The 15,213-nt window shown below is 61.4% G+C and overlaps 1 protein-coding gene across 1 annotated transcript; it reads right to left on the reverse strand.

The window, feature by feature from the left end:
- Nucleotides 1–5,059: 5,059 nt before the first annotated feature.
- Nucleotides 5,060–12,377, reverse strand: GPR132 (G protein-coupled receptor 132). Its single transcript, XM_012665059.1, has 2 exons — nucleotides 12,251–12,377; nucleotides 5,060–6,231 (listed from the first exon to the last, which is right to left on the reverse strand). The coding sequence occupies exons 1-2, from the start codon at nucleotides 12,255–12,257 to the stop codon at nucleotides 5,141–5,143; spliced, it is 1,098 nt and encodes a 365-aa protein (XP_012520513.1). The 5' UTR covers nucleotides 12,258–12,377; the 3' UTR covers nucleotides 5,060–5,140.
- Between the last annotated feature and the right edge of the window lie 2,836 nt (nucleotides 12,378–15,213).

Consider the following 15,213-nt stretch of genomic DNA (forward strand, 5'->3'; position numbering starts at 1 on the left):
CACCACCAATACCAGTCCACAGCCTGGGGTTTGGGGACGGCAGCATTGAAGTGTCTAAGGCTGGATGCCCAAGAGGCTGGCCCCAGGGGCTGTCTCTGGGTGGTGCACCAAGGGGGCTCAGACCAGGCTCGGTTTCTGTCCTTTGGTTCCTTGAAACTTACTCTCATGTGTGTGTGTTGCCTAGTCAAAGGACAAAATTTTTTCTTTAATACAGAAAATCTGCATTTGGGTTTTTGGCCTCACTCGGGAGCAGCCTCAGCGCGCAAGTGCCCGGCTGCAGGTGCAGGCGGGAGACGGCATGGCCGCCCACCCACGCCGATCCCAGCCCAAGGATCCCAGCCTCTTGAGTAGCCGCGGCTGCCGGCCTGAGCCACTGTGCCAGGCTCAGATCTTGGTTCTAAAAACCCTTCTCCACCGGAAGGAAGCAGGGCTTCTTGGAGAAGTGGCTGAGCCTGGGACTGCAGCAGCAGTAAAGGTAAATCCAACCTCTCGTACCAGGAAGCAGGGAAGTGCTCAAAGGATAAGAAGACATGTCACAAGGCCACTTAAAGTTACAGGTCGTAGTCCCATACTGACCTAAATACGGACATAAGAATGTACACATGCCGGGCGCACACCTGCAGTCCCGGCTCCTCGAGAGGCTGAGGCAGGAGGATCACTTGAGCCCAGGAGTTCGAGGCTGGCAGTGAGCTGCGGTGACAACATTGCATTCCAGCCTGGGAGACAGAGCGAGACCCTGTCTCTAAAAAAGGGGGGGGGGGCTAGTGTTACAAAGCCAGGCCTCCCTCAGTTTCCCTGCTTGCACGTGTTCGCTTCTCCTCTGCCTTCTCTGTGAAGCAGCTTGGAAGCCCTCGCCAGAAGCCGGGGACGGGCCCTGGGACTTCTCAGCTGCAGAACTGTGAGCTAAGTAAACCTCTTTTCTTGTAAATCACCCAGTCTCAGGTGCTGTTTCCTAGCCATACACAACGGACAAGACACACACCCATGAAAGAGACAGGAGGAAGCCCGACCTCACAGAGCAGATCTCACATCCTCCCCCAAGATACTATGTAATAATTACTGATTAGAATGAATGCAAAATGCTTGCTAATCAGCTCCACAGGGGGGAATCGTGGCAGACAGCATCTTACCCAAGTGACGATAGTTACTGTCACCAACAGTGGCCACACTGGCACCATGGGCCTCCCATAGGATGCTACGAGAAGAAGCCAGCCTTGCTTCTGAGGGATCCCTGCTGGACACACAAGAATCACGGGACCAGAGTAAGCTACAGCGGGGCACGTTCCGCAAAGGCCCCTGAAGGGTGTCCGCGAGGCGGGATGTTGGCAGGGCCGTCCGGATTGGGCAGGGACCGCGCATCGCTGGCAGTTTCCTGATTTTTAGGGTTGATCGTGACTACTTGGGAGAGAGTCCGTTCACTCTGAGATGTGACAGGTGACGGCCATCGAGTCTGCAGTTATGCCCGAAAGGTACAGGAAGAAATAGTTACACGGAGTGTGAGAATGAGAGAGAGAACGAGTCGAGGCGCGACTGCGACAAGGCGGAAGTCTGTGCAAAGGGGACATCCGGGTTCTCTTTGCACTGTTTGTCACTTTTCTGTAAATCAAACATTACGTCAACATAAAAAGTTGGACAAAAGCACATGCACAACACGATACCACGTGTTCTCCAGGGGTGCCTACACAGGCAAGAAAACGTCTAGGCACAGTGTGGACGGCCGGGAAGGCCCCAGCAGAGCACGGCGGTCGGAGGCAGCGGCCCGCGGGCTCCCGGCTTGGCTGCTGCCCCCTGGTGGCTGCGGGCCGGTGCCTCGTGGGAAAGCTAAACCCGCCTGGCCCCACTCAAGACCCACCACCCGGCGCCCTCTGGGGCCGCGACTGGGAACAGACAGACCGTTTCACAAGTGAGCTTCCTGTCCCGTGGGATCTCCCTGGGGGGACCCAGTGACAAAGCTAAAATGGACACCGACCTTGATTTTGAGCACCTGCTCTGTGCCAGGCAGCTTGCGCAGAACCGACGGCACGTCCGTCAGCGCCCTGGGGGCAGTCTGTCTCCGCTGCCGAATTTCGGGTGAAGAAACTGAAGTGCGGAGGGGTGAAGCAGCCTGCCCAAAGTGAGCTGTCGGGGCATTTTTACCCGGCTCCAGAGAAGTAGCCGGGTAGCCCGGGACGCCCCCCGCCATGGCGCTGAGCCGCCGTGAGGCACCAGCATGCTCTGCTTCCCACGTTCCTCGCCCAACAGTCCCGGTGTACACGGCGCCCCACGCCCCGGTGCTGTCCCACATGGCCGGGGCTCCTGGCACTTCTCTCCCGCACGGTTGGGGGACTTCGGGGCCGAGGGACATGCCCCCCAGACCAGCTCCAGGTGGTCGGAGCCCGGAATGCCCGGCAGCGCTGTCCGAGCTTCCCAGGCCCCTCGGTGCCAGGTGGGGTGCGGGGTCCCAGCAGGGGAGAGCGTGGACTGCTGCTCCCAGGACTCACCGCATCCCGGGCCTGGCCCTTCAGACTCTGCTCCGGCCCGGGCGCTGGTCACGGTGGGAAGCCGGGGCGCATCGGGTCGCAGGGCCCTCCGGTCTGATGACTCTTAACTATTGGGGGACAGGTGAGTGCTGGCAATGCCGGGGAGCCTGCGCGGGTCCCGCCGAGGCCCCTGCTGAATGTGGGGAGGTGGGCATGTGGCCATTTGACCTTCTCATCCTCACTTGGGCCACGAAGGGCCACGCAGGCCGAGTCCTGTCTGGGAGCTGAGGACGCAGCGGAGGACAGTGCCGGGCGTCCCCTCCCCTAGGGCCCGCCTGGGGGGTCGGTGTGGTGCTGGAGGACGGAGGGTGGCCCCGGCTCCCTCAGCTCCACCGCCCTCCCTCCCTCCCTCACTCACCCACTCGCTCACTGATTCATCCCCTCCCTCCCTCGCTCGCCCACTCGCTTCTCAGGGGAGCGTGGGGGGCCCGTGCGGGGAGCTCGCCCCCACGCTTGCCTGGGAAGTTCCTGTAAGCAGCATGAGTCAGACGACAAGGTGGAGCCTCGTGGTCAGTGACTGACAGTGGAATCCCGTTGTGGCCGTCTCTGGCGGTCAGGGGGGGAGACGTGGCCCGTGGCTGGGGAACTGGGGACTGACGCGGCTGAGGGGCAGCCCAGGCGGGCCCTGGCTCCTCGGCCGGCCCTTGCCCACCACCTCGCAGCTGCCCCCGTCCTGCGGGAGCCAGCCTGGTGCCCTCGGCCCACTGGACTGAGGCTCTCAGCCTCCAGGACAAGGCCGGGCCACTCACCCAGTGTGTGGGGCAGCCTGGCCCACTCCCATCTGGGCCTCGCCCTTGGGAAGGTCCTGCAGCTGCCCCGCCACTCGGGAGCACCATCCCTCCATCCATCGACCATGGCCTGGTCTCGAAGCCCAGAAGCCCAGGCCGGCTGGTCTTTGCACGGAACTTCTGTGCCAGCTGCGGTGACTGCCTGCCTGGGTCCCCTCTGGGTCCCACCAAGCATCCATTTCATGTGGCCCCCACACCATCACACCTGGCACCCTCTGAGACCCCCATTGGAGGCATCACCTGCCTGTGGGTTTCTTGCCACTGTGAGACCCCCAGGTCCTTGTGGCCCTCAACCTGGGCCAGGTGTTCCCTGCGGCTCCGAGCCCTGAGCCCTGCTCTCCCCACCCTTGGGGCGAGACGGTGGCCCCCGGCCAGCGCATGGCAGAATCCAACACCGGAAGGAAAAGGCTGTGTGGTTGAAAAGATGAGAACGTGGGCTTCTGGCCTCCGGAACTACAGAGACTAGTTTTGTTGCCTTAAGCCACCGAGTTTGAGGCAGGTACAGCAGCCGCAGCGGATACTACCCTGTTGAACGGGGCGTATCCCTCTCGCCCAAGCCCTGAGTTTTCCAGACTATTCCAGGACGCTGGCCCCCGCGTATCAAGCCCCTGGTCAGGGCTGTCCCTGCGAGAGCCTGTGGGGCGCACCCTCCTCTCCAGGCCTCGGCCCCTCCAGAGAGCCCTGGGGAAGAAGGTTAACCTGTGAAGGTAAAATTGCATTATTGCATTATTTCTTTTAACAAGGAAGTTGGCATTAACATGTATTTTTGTGCTTTTTCTCTAAATGCATTTTCCCGATAACTTTCACAGTGAAGAGCAGCAGCCCGCAGCCTCCCCGCAGAAGCGAGGCCTGTGACCTGCGTCTCCGCCCCGCGCAGTGTGAGGACGCCGCCTGCGCTGCGGGGGCGGTGGGTCTGCTCAGCTTGTGCGCCAAGGGATGTGGAAGGGAGGAGGGACAGCTGGCGACCCGCCGAGGTAGGTGTCATTGGCCCCATTTTACAGATGGGGAAACCGAGGCAGAGATATGACCTGGCCTAGGCAAGGCTCATCAGGGGTGAAGCTGGGGTCCGCCTCCAGGCCACGGGGTTTCCAGGGTGTGGCTTTCTTCCAGGGACGCGCAGACCTGCTCCTGTGCTCCAGCCTCGGTGAGGGGCTGGGGGCCGGGGCAGGGCAGAGTCACCTGCTCGCTCCTGATGGGCCCTGTGGACCCCTCGGCCACCTCTCCCTGACGAGGGAGCCAGGAGTTCTGAGCATCCCCTGGCCCCGCGGCAGCCGCACCCACCCCGCGCAGGGTGTCCACCAGCAGTTCCTGCCGACGGTGCTCCCGGCACGCACACGTGGGGCTCCCCGAGCGGGACCTGTGCACGGCCCTCCAGGGGCCAGAGCAGGGCCCCAGACGAGGGCTCCCAGGGCCGGGCTCCCCGCTGTCCCACAGCGCCAGGCCCTGCGATGGCGCTGGGCGACCGTCGGCGTGCTTCCCAGAGGCCTGGGGAGCGCAGGTGCCGCTGGCAGAAAAGCGCAGAAAATGCAGTCGCCGCCGTGGACGCAGACTGGGCCGCTGCCCCGGGCCTCTGCCAAGGCCTCGCTGTTTGCTGACGGCCGAGGGAGCTGGCCAGATGGGCTGCCAGCGAGGAGGTCCTCCCACCTGCGGCTGGCGGTCTGCGGCCCCCTGGCATGCTGCTGCCGTCCCCGTGGGAAAGCCGGCTGGGACACCCACGGGGCAGAGGCTCACGGAGGGAGTGGCTGCGGGAGCGAGAACCGGCGGTGTGTCTTCACACGGGGGCTCCACGGCCAGCGGCCCCCTCTCGCCCAGCCGCTGTCCTCCCCACAGGGCTCAGCAGGACTCCTCGCCCAACCTCCTCGGCGGGCACAGGCAGCCTGGCGGGTGGACAGGCCCCGAGAAGGTGTAGTGGTCTGCGAGTGCCGTGGGCGGTCCCGTGGCCCCCGAGTCCTTGGAGCACGTGAGCTTGGTGACGTCCGTCTTCACGGACCACTTTTTCCACCCCTTGTGGAGTCTGGACACTTCTTGCCGAGAGTGGTCCGTGGCCAGCACATAGATGATGGGGTCGGCCACGCTGTTCACCGTGGACAGGCACAGAAACACCATGGAGACCGTGTAGACTCTGGCTTCGAAGGCGCACACGGCACCGGGGTCCCCTTTGTAGTAGGAGAAGGCGGCGGCTTTGACGAGCAGCACCAGGTGGTAGGGCGCGAAGCACAGCAGGAAGATGAGCACGACCGCGACGGCCGAGCGCTTCACCCGCGCCTTCTGGGCCGCGGTCAGGGCCTCGCTCTGCCTGATGCTCCTGAGGATCCGGTGGTTGGTGAAGGCGATGACGGCCAGCGGGGCGGCGAAGCCCACCGCGAAGCGCACGTAGTGGTACCTGGCGACCCTGCTGTCCATGTGCAGCGTCTCGAAGCAGGTCTCCTTGTCCTCCATGCCGAACACCGGGTAGTGGACGAGCCCCACCAGGACAAAGACGCACGCGGAAATGGCGACGGCCGTCTTCTGGCGGCGGCGGCCTCTGCTCTCCAGAGCGTACACCACCGCCACGAAGCGGTCGCAGGAGATGCAGCACAGGAAGAGGATGCTGACGTAGATGTTGCAGAAGAAGACGTAGGCGGTCACCCTGCAGGCCCACAGGCCCAGGGTCCAGCAGTGCTCGTTCTGGACGTAGACGACCCAGAGCGGCAGCGTGCCCACGTAGAGCAGCTCGCACAGCGCCAGGCAGAACAGGTAGACCGCCAGCACGTTGCCCTGCAGCGCCTGCAGCAGCGTCAGCACCGCGGTCAGGCAGTTGGCCGGGAGGCCCAGCGCGCACACCGCGCTGTACACCACCGCCAGGACCACTCTGCTCTCCTCGAAGGACACGTTGCAGTTCTCGGGAGCCCACGGGGCACAGGTGGTCGCCAGGGTGGCGTTTCCTGTGGGACAGAGACGAGAGTGAGGACAGGAGTCCCTGGGAGCCGCCGGGGAGAGCTTCGAGAGCCAAGAAAGGACGGGAAGCTCCATGGCTCTTCCAGACAAGACGCGGCAAGTGGTTAGAAAATTCCCAAACGGGTTTTTAAAGAGATCCTTAGATCGTGGATCTCCGACCCGACGGCACCATGGACAGAGCGCAGGGGCTGGGCAGCACCGGGCTTCGCGGCTCGTTGAGGTTAGTTTGCAGACACGTCGCTTGTGTGTCTGAAAAGACTGTTTGTTCTCTAATTGCTGAGCAAGCTCCTCTAGGCACATTCTCAACAATGAGGAACCGGGTGCTTCTGCTGCCGCCTGCAGGGCCTCTCCTGGCCCCCAGCCCCCAGCCTGGGCACCGTCTCCTCTACAGTGTCTAATCTCTAGTCCTACGACCTCTGCCTGCTTCAACTATCGGTCACCAAGAAAAGCAAGGGCGGCTTTGTCCACTTCCTGTAGGCCTCTCAGGGTTTGCTCTGTGTGTTTGAAGCTATTCACTGGTGCACAGGAGTCACCAAGAAATGGTTCCGTTTTCTTGGTGCATGGACCCTTGTTTATGTTGTGGTTCGCGCCATCTGGTAAGGCTGGATTGCCACCCCACCCTGGCATTTGTGAATATGCTGGGTTACCTGGTGAAGGGAACCAAGGTTGCAGATTGAGTTAAAATGGCCCATTAGCTGGGTGTGAAATAAAGAGATTCTGGATCGTCTGGTGGACCCAAGGTAATCACGAAGACCCTCAAATGTGCAGGAGGAGGAAGGAGACCAGAGTGCTGCGGTGTGGGGACAGCTCCGCCAGCCGCGGCGCGCGGGCGCCTCCAGGCTGGAGAAGGCAGGAAGCCATTCTTCCCTGGAGCCCCCAAGGAAGCAGCCTGTGGATACCCCTGAAAGACTTCTGATCCCCAGGAATGTAAGATAATGAATTTGGGGCGTTTTGAGCCTCTAAATTTGTGGCAATTTGTTACAGCAGTAACAGGAAACCAATACGATTTCTAGTAATACTTTTGATGTAAAGGTTTTGCTTTGTCTGCCCTTTTTTTTCCTGAGACAGAGTCTCGCTCTGTCACCCGGGCTAGAGTGCTGTGGCGCCAGCCTAGCTCACAGCAACCTCCAACTCCTGGGCTCAAGCGATCCTCTCGCCTCAGCCTCCCAGAGCGCTAGGATTACAGGCGGGAGCCACTGCATCTGGCCTTTTAATCTATTCTTTAATGACTATTATTAAGAGCTTTCTTTTGATTACTATTCATTAGCTTTTTTTTTTTTTTTTTTTTGAGACAGAGTCTCACTCTTTTGCCCGGGCTAGAGTGAGTGCCGTGGCATCAGCCTAGCTCACAGCAACCTCAAACTCCTGGGCTCAAGCGATCCTTCTGCCTCAGCCTCCCGAGTAGCTAGGACTACAGGCATGCGCCACCATGCTTGGCTAATTTTTTCTATATATTTTTAGTTGTCTAATTAATTTCTATTTTTGGTAGAGACGGGTTCTCGCTCTTGCTCAGGCTGGTCTCGAACTCCTGAGCTCAAACAATCCGCCCGCCTCGGCCTCCCAGAGAGCTAGGATTACAGGCGTGAGCCACCGCGCCCGGCCTCATTAGCTATTTTTTTTCAACCTTTTACTTCCAACCTATCTGTGTCTTTCTGTTTTAGATGTGACAGTTCTACAAAGCTCAAAGTGGACCAGGCACGGTGGCTCACATGCAGTCCGCTTGGGATTCCGTGACACGCCGCCGCAGACCCTGCTGCTCACAGACAGCAGATACCTGTTCTCAGTCTGGAGGGGGGAGGCCAAGATCCGGGCGTGGCAGGCCCGGTGTCCGGTTCATAGACGGCTCCTTCTTGCTGTGTTCCTGCACAGTGGGAGGGGACAGAGGTCTCTCTGGGGACTCTTTATAAGAGCACTCATCCCACGCATGACTAATCACCTCCCCACGGGCCCCACCTCCAAAAGCATCACCTTAGGGGTGAAGATTCCAGCATATGAATTTGGGGGGTGGGCACAAACATTCAGTCCACTGCAGCTGGTGACATCCTTTAGAAATTCTGCAAACAAGAGCTTTTTGGGGCAAACTCTCCCAGCTTTCACTTGTCTGAAATACCTTTATTTTACCCCAATTCTAGAAGACAATTTCCCCAGGGATGCACTGTAGCCTCAGTGTGTGGAAGATCTTATCCTGGAAGTGACCAGTCCGGCCGTGGCCTTCCGACGTGAGGGCGTGTGCTTCTGCGCGGCTCCGCCCTGCCCCGCGGGGAGCCCTGGCCCTGTGAGACCCGACCCACGTCCCTCTCCCGCCTCCACCTTTCTGCTCTGAGGCCGTCTGGTACTATCTTCATACGTAACCTTAGTTCAGTAGCTCTCATTTTATCTACGTCTAATCTGTATTTTTAAAACTCATTTGATGAGTTTTTAACTCAACGATTATATCTTGCATTTCTAGAAATTGCATCTGGCTCCTGCTCCAGCCGGGGCCGACTCTCGTTTTCCGCTCCCGTTTTCAGTTCCTCCCCCGAGTTCCTCAAATGCACCGACACGCTCCTTTCCTGCTGAGTGTGCTCCGCGGCACTGGCGTCTTCCGGAGGACTCTGGCCCCACGGAGCTGGCTCTCTTGCCGGCATGCACGTGGCAGGGCGGCCTCACGCTTGCTGGGCTTATCCGAGGACGTCACTGGAGCAGAAGGGGCTGTCCTCAGAGGGGATGTGGGCTCCCTCCCTGGGACCCAGCCCGCACCAGGCCAGCTGTGGGAGTCCTCGGGTCTACTCAGGCCGGGCTTCTGTCCGTCCTCCCTGCCCTGTGGGGTCTGTATGCAGGTGCCCCTCGAACCGTCCCCCCGTGAGACTCCTGGGCCTGCCCGCCATCCTTGGCCAACTGGAGAACAGCAGCAATAAGTCAGCGCACACAAACCTTGCCGCATCTCGGATCTGTGCTCACTCTCGCTGCAACTCAGCACGCACAGCACGGCCACCACGGCACCACGGTGTGTAAAATCCGACGTGAAGCGGACATCAAGGCTCTGGGGTCCCAGGGGTCTGAAGGCCACAGGTTCTGCTCACGGCTCCCTTCACCCCTGCTTCTTCTGGGGGCTGTCGGGTTTCCACTGTGTGTGAGCTGCGCCGGACATTTGCACGCCTGCCAGACAGCTGACCCGGGACTTATAGGAGGGTTCGTCGGAGCCCCTCCGGGCTGGCTGGGGGCACAGTGGGGCCCGGGCAGGGCTGCTCAACAGAGCTACAGGCCCCTGCTCCGTGTCCCTTCCTGTCCTCAGCCTGGGGCTGGACGCTGGGGGCTCCTCCGTGCTCAGACTCCCACCCACGATGGCTGGAGGAAGCCCATGAAGCCAGTGAGCGACCAAGACAGACTCCAGTCCCCGGGCCTGCGCAGCCCTGGACGTCTGAGGCTGGTACGACCCTCGGGGCCTGGCCTTCAGCCCTCACCTGGTGTTTCCCAGGGCAGGTGGGACACAGACGTGCGGTCAGTCGCAAGAACGAAGAGGCGACCTCGCTCCCTGAGGCCCCAGCCACACTGTGGGGACTCACAGGTGGCCTCTGGGCACCCTCACTCCCGCGGCTGCGCAGGGCGGTGTTGGGCTCTGGGGCTGAATGTCCCAACACCCAGCACTGAGAGGGAACCAGGCAGCTCTCACTTCAAGCCCCCTCCTGTGTCCCCACTGCAGCACGGCGACCGCCACCCACGGCCTGGGCCACACGCGGAGCCGCCCATCCAGTCCAGCCCACGCCCTCAGCGACCTGCTCCAGAGAGGGCGCCGCGAGGTCGGAAACTCGTCTCTGGTCAGGCCCTTGAGGCTGAGCCCCGGCAGCCACTAGCGGGCTCAGTGACTCGGCTTCCCCGAGCTGGGCGACTCTGGAGGCTGTGCCCGTGGTTCTGTGCCGGAGCCGGAGCCGGAGCTGCCTCACTCCGGGCCAGGAGCGTGGGGAGGCGGCCTCAGTGCCCGAGTGACGCACAGAGCTCCACGATGCCTTCTCTGGCGGCAGCGGCGCCTGCCGGGAGATCTTCCGGAAGCCCCAGCTGGGCTGGGGTCCTGAAGCACCGTCCAGCCCCAGCCCCAGGAGCCGTCCACGGGCTCCTGTCGGCTCCCAGACCTCCCTCCTGGACCAAGGGCCTGTTGGCCCCTCGGCCTCTCCACACGATGTCCGGCCCACAGGAAAGCGGGGCACGTCCCAAATGCTGATGTGGCCTTGGGCGCTCTGGCCCCGGCAGCCGAGAATTCAATGGCAGGATGGCCACGGAGGACGCGGTTTGCGGCGCCGAGGGGTCCCCATGAGGGAGTCACGCAGCTCGTCCCGGGCGAGGGGGAAGCCACTCCCATGGGCCAGACCTGACGCCCCTGCGGCTACTTGCTTATTTTTTCTTTTTTTTTCCGAGACAGAGTTTCGCTCTGTCACCCAGGCTGGAGTGACGTGGCGTCAGCCTGGCTCACAGCAACCTCACACTCCTGGGCTTTTCCCATTTCTTAAATTGTGGCAAAACGCACATAACCAAAACTTTACCATCCTAACCGTTTTCCAGCGCACGGCTCCGTGGCGTTAAACGCGTCGACAGGGTGCGCGGCCATCGCCCCATCCATCTGCACGACTGTCTCATCTCCCCAAACCGAAACTCTGTCCTCACCCAACACTCACTCTGCAGCCCCAGCCCCGCGCCTGCCAACCCGCCTGTCTCAGAGGACTGGACCGCGCGGGGCCTCGTGTGGGTCACGCAGCGTTTGTCCTCGTGCCCGGCTCGCTTCCCGCCACACGATGTCATCACGGTCCACCACGTCGGAGCATGTGTCAGGGTTTCCTTCCTTTTAAGGCTGAGTGACGCTCCACTGTGACACTCCGTTGTGAAGTGTCATTCCGAAGGTGGCACACGTCACATCCCGCTTGTCCGTGCATCAGGCAGCGGACACGCCATTGCTCCCGCGTTCTAGCCCTGCGGATGCTGCCGCGGTGGACGCGGGCGTGCACGCATCGTTCGTGTTCCTGCTTTCAGTTCTGCTGGGTGGCTGCCCAGAAGCGGGAGTGCCGGGTCACGCGGTAATTCTGTTTTCAACTTCTGAGGAGCCTCCACACCGTCCCGGCCGCCGCACGCTCCCGCCAGCGCGCACAAGCGTTCGAGCTCCTCCCCGCCCTTGCCCACACTTGTTGCTGGTTTTCTGACCGTGGCCGTCCCTGTGGGTGCGAGGCGGCTGAGCCACCCACTTTGCCGGGTCCCCCATCCCCTTCTTCCCCACCCAGGCCAGTCAGATCCGGTTGTCAGCTCTGTGCCCAAGAGACTGGCTGTGGCTGGCGGGTGGGGCGTGGGGCGGTTCTTGGGCGGGAGACCCGACACCCCGTCTGCACACGCTGTTCCCTCCCAGGCGGCTCCGCTCCCGGTCACATGAGCTCCCAGCCTCACTGTGCGAGTCTGCGCGGCCTGTCCCCACTCCCGGGGCTCAGATGCTGTTTCTGGCAACAACCCCATCTTGCAACATCTCAGTGACAGTCACCGGCCCGGGGAGCAGAGTGTGTGGAATCCCAAACCCAGGGGGGCCCCGCCTAGCCCTCACCCAGCAGAGGCACTGGTCCCTTCCACGCCCCTCAGGTGGCCTCCAGGCCTTCACTCTGTGCCAGCTGGTGACCAGCCTGCCCCCACACAGGTGCCCTCCTGGGAGAAGCCGCCTGGGTGAGAGAGGAGCCGGAGAGGGAGGCCACGGGCACCAGGGAGGCTCGCGGCCAGCTCCACGCCGGGCCGGGGCGGGCCCACATTTCCATGGGAAACGGGACCCCGACCGTCCCTCACCCCGTTCCTGGCTTTTCCCAGAACTGTTACAGAACCACGAGCCCCCCAGTGTCTTGACAGAGTGCTCCGGACGGGCCGCCCTAAGTGAGTTTTTAGTTTGATCATCGTTGTTGTGTGTGAAACTCTGAATTATGAGACAAAGTTATAGGACAAAGCCCATCACCGAAACATCCTAGGGGCCTCCCCGTCCACGCTCAAAGCCAAGGAGGCTCTCACCTTGCATGTCGCGGTTTCCGGCCGCACGGTGTTCTAGAACCACCTTTCGGAGCCCGCTGCAGGCGTGGGGTCCTAGCGAGGGGTTTGCACTGAGAGTTTAAAATGACCTGGGGAAAGAGCAGGTTGAAATCGCTTTAGGGAAATCAGGTTAAATCACAAATTAATTCACCTGACAAACTGGTCAGTGAGCGTTGGGTGTGTGTGAAGTTAATCCGCAGGAGTTCTTTACATGTCAAGGATCTGCTGCCGCAGCCCCCAGGGCTACTGCAGGACTCGAAGCCCAGGGGCATCAAAACATCACGGTGCACCATCGATTGGGACAATTGTCACTGTCAGTTACACCTCCTAAAGCTGGGGGTCGGGGAGGAGACAGGAAGCCAATGAGCTTTCACAGAAGAAATAAAAATAGCTCCAAAAGATCCGAAAACGCCCCGCTCCACTCCAGCCCAGAAATGCGAACACGTCTGAAAGTCCCTTTTTCCTGACCCGTCAGGCTGGCGAAAGTAAAGAACTTTGGCTCTGACGCCGTCAGGAGTGTCACGACGTGGGAACCCACACACCGTGCTGATGGACGCAGAAACCGGCACAGATTTTCTAGAGCACAGTTTCGCAGCATATTTCCAAAAATATTAAATGTGCTTGACTTTTGGCCCAGTGAAACCCCTGCTGGGCGTTTTTCCTCGGTAGGTAAGAGCCCGGGTGTGGAGAGCACGTGGCTCTGGCTCCGAATCTCAATCAGCACCTCCAGCCGCGGGCAGGGGGGCAGGCGGTCAGGGCCTGTGCCTCTGCTGGCCTCCGTCCTCGGAGGTGCCCCGAGAACAGGTCCCATCCTCACCAGCCCCAGGAGGGCAGCGAACGCTCCAAGGGGACGCCACACCCAGAGCCCTGGAGAGCCCGAGGGTCTCGCCCTGCTCTGCGAGGCTGGGCCTACCCGGGCCGGGCCAACCCCAGCCCACCCACCCGGGCTGCCCTCTGCCAGGGGAGGCCCTCAGGGAAGCCAGCAGGTGCGGCTGGCCCCTGGGAGCAGGTGCCGGAACTCTCTGGAAGCCACTACCAAGGTAGACAGAACTGTGGCAGCCTACACCACAATCTCCAGCCCCGCCAGGCAGTGCGACCAACCGCTTGGTGCCCAGCCCGCCTTCATCAAGAATATTTCTAAAAACTGAAAGTAACAGGAAGGCAAGTTGTTTACCTGAAGTTACAGGAAGTTCATTGACTTACGAAGAATTTTAAAACAATACCTGGAAAATACATTAAAAAGTGAGAAGTTCAGCCAGGCGCGGTGGCTCACACCCATGATCCCAGCACTCTGGGAGGCCGAGGTGGGAGGATCACTTGAGCTCGGGAGTTCGAGACCAGCCTGAGCAAGAGTGAGACCCCATCTCTACTAAAAATGGAAAAATTTAGACAGGCGTCGTGGCGCATGCCTATAGTCCCAGCTACTGGGGAGGCTGAGGCAGGAGGATCGCTTGAGCCCAGGAGTTTGAGGTTGCTGTGAGCTAGGCTGAAGCCACTGCACTCATTCTAGCCCTGGCAACAGAGCAAGACTGTGTCACCAAAAAAAAAAAAAAAAAAAAAAGTGAGACACTCAGGCAAGAAAGAATCAAGAAAAGCCACCTCCAAGGTACCATCCCCTCGACAGGGGTGGTGGGGGTCTGGGGGGTCCTTGGGCTCCCATCCTGCCCCTCCCTGGGTCTCAGGCCAGCCCCTGTGAGTTGATATGGGGGGACACGGCCAGGGGTCTTTAGACCTTCCCGTGAGCACCTGTGCATGGACGCTGCCCCCCAGCCCTCACCTCTGCTCAGCCAGGACCCGCATGGCCCTGTCACCTGGGCTGCTCTGCCCAGGTCCCAGGCCCAGCAAGAGGCCACATCTGAAACTGAGAGGTGCAGGGGGTGGAGGGGTGAGCAGGACCACGGAGGGCTGAGGAGAGTGGCCCAGTGGGCCAGAGTCCCCAAGGGAGGGGCTGATGGGTCCCCGCTCTGTGCACCAGGCCCCGGAGCCTCGGCAGGGCCTGGCCTCCCCTGCTCCTGCTGTCTCTGCGTCCAGCACTGGGAGCCGCCCTTCCCTCTCCTTTCACGTTCTGTTGACACCAGCAGGAACGTCCCCTTGCAAAGAAGCCAAATGACCGAGTGGACAAACCGCCAGAGACTGGTGGGTCAGACTCCAGATCAGAAGCCCCTGGGTCCACACCAGGACCACTGAGATGCCTAGGAAGGGGTTTCCGGGGGGGCTGCCCTGCCCTCTAACTGGACGGAGGGTTCTGGAAAGCAGGCAGAGCCAGACCTGGGAGGACGAGGCACCCCCCCGGCCCCGGGGCTGGGGGGCCGTTCATCCCACGCCCACAACCCCGGGAGCAGAGAAAAGGCACCTAATCTTCAAGCCACTTCTGCAAAAGCCAGAGGAAGTGCCGGCTCAACCGAAAATGCAGGCTCCCCTCCCAGGAGCTCAGGAGGCCCTCTGAGGCCCCCAGCCCCGAATGCCAAGGGCAGAGACTGGTGGGGGGCGGGGGGCAGCCTGGGGCCTGTGCAGCACCAGGCGCTAACGTCCAGATCTGGGCCACGTACCTGGCTTTTGGGCACTGACAGCCCAGCAGGACCACGTAGAGAGAACCAGTGGGCCCAGCAGCAGGCCAGGTGGGAAGAGCCCAGTGCAGGGTGGCCACAGAGCCAGGTCACGGCCCGTCAGGATGTCCCAGCTCCCAGCACTGAGGGCCGCTCCCCACCATGCCACCCAGCCTCGTGCCCACGCAGCCACTTGGACTTTTCTCCTTAGAGCGTGTCCTGCCCTGGGGCTCGGACGGCACCTCCTCCCAGGGCCTCCCCGGGCCAGGGTGCGGTTCCCCGTGGCCGGCCGCTCACTGCCCCTACTGCTGCCACCCCTCCAGACTTGGGTAAGAACAGCCCACAGTGCCAGCCTGGGCACCCCCACCGCTGTGCCTCCACCTCCCCGTGGGACACACC

This window comes from Propithecus coquereli, unplaced genomic scaffold (genome assembly GCF_000956105.1).
Source record: "Propithecus coquereli isolate 6110/MARCELLA unplaced genomic scaffold, Pcoq_1.0 Scaffold950, whole genome shotgun sequence".
NCBI lineage: Eukaryota > Metazoa > Chordata > Mammalia > Primates > Indriidae > Propithecus > Propithecus coquereli.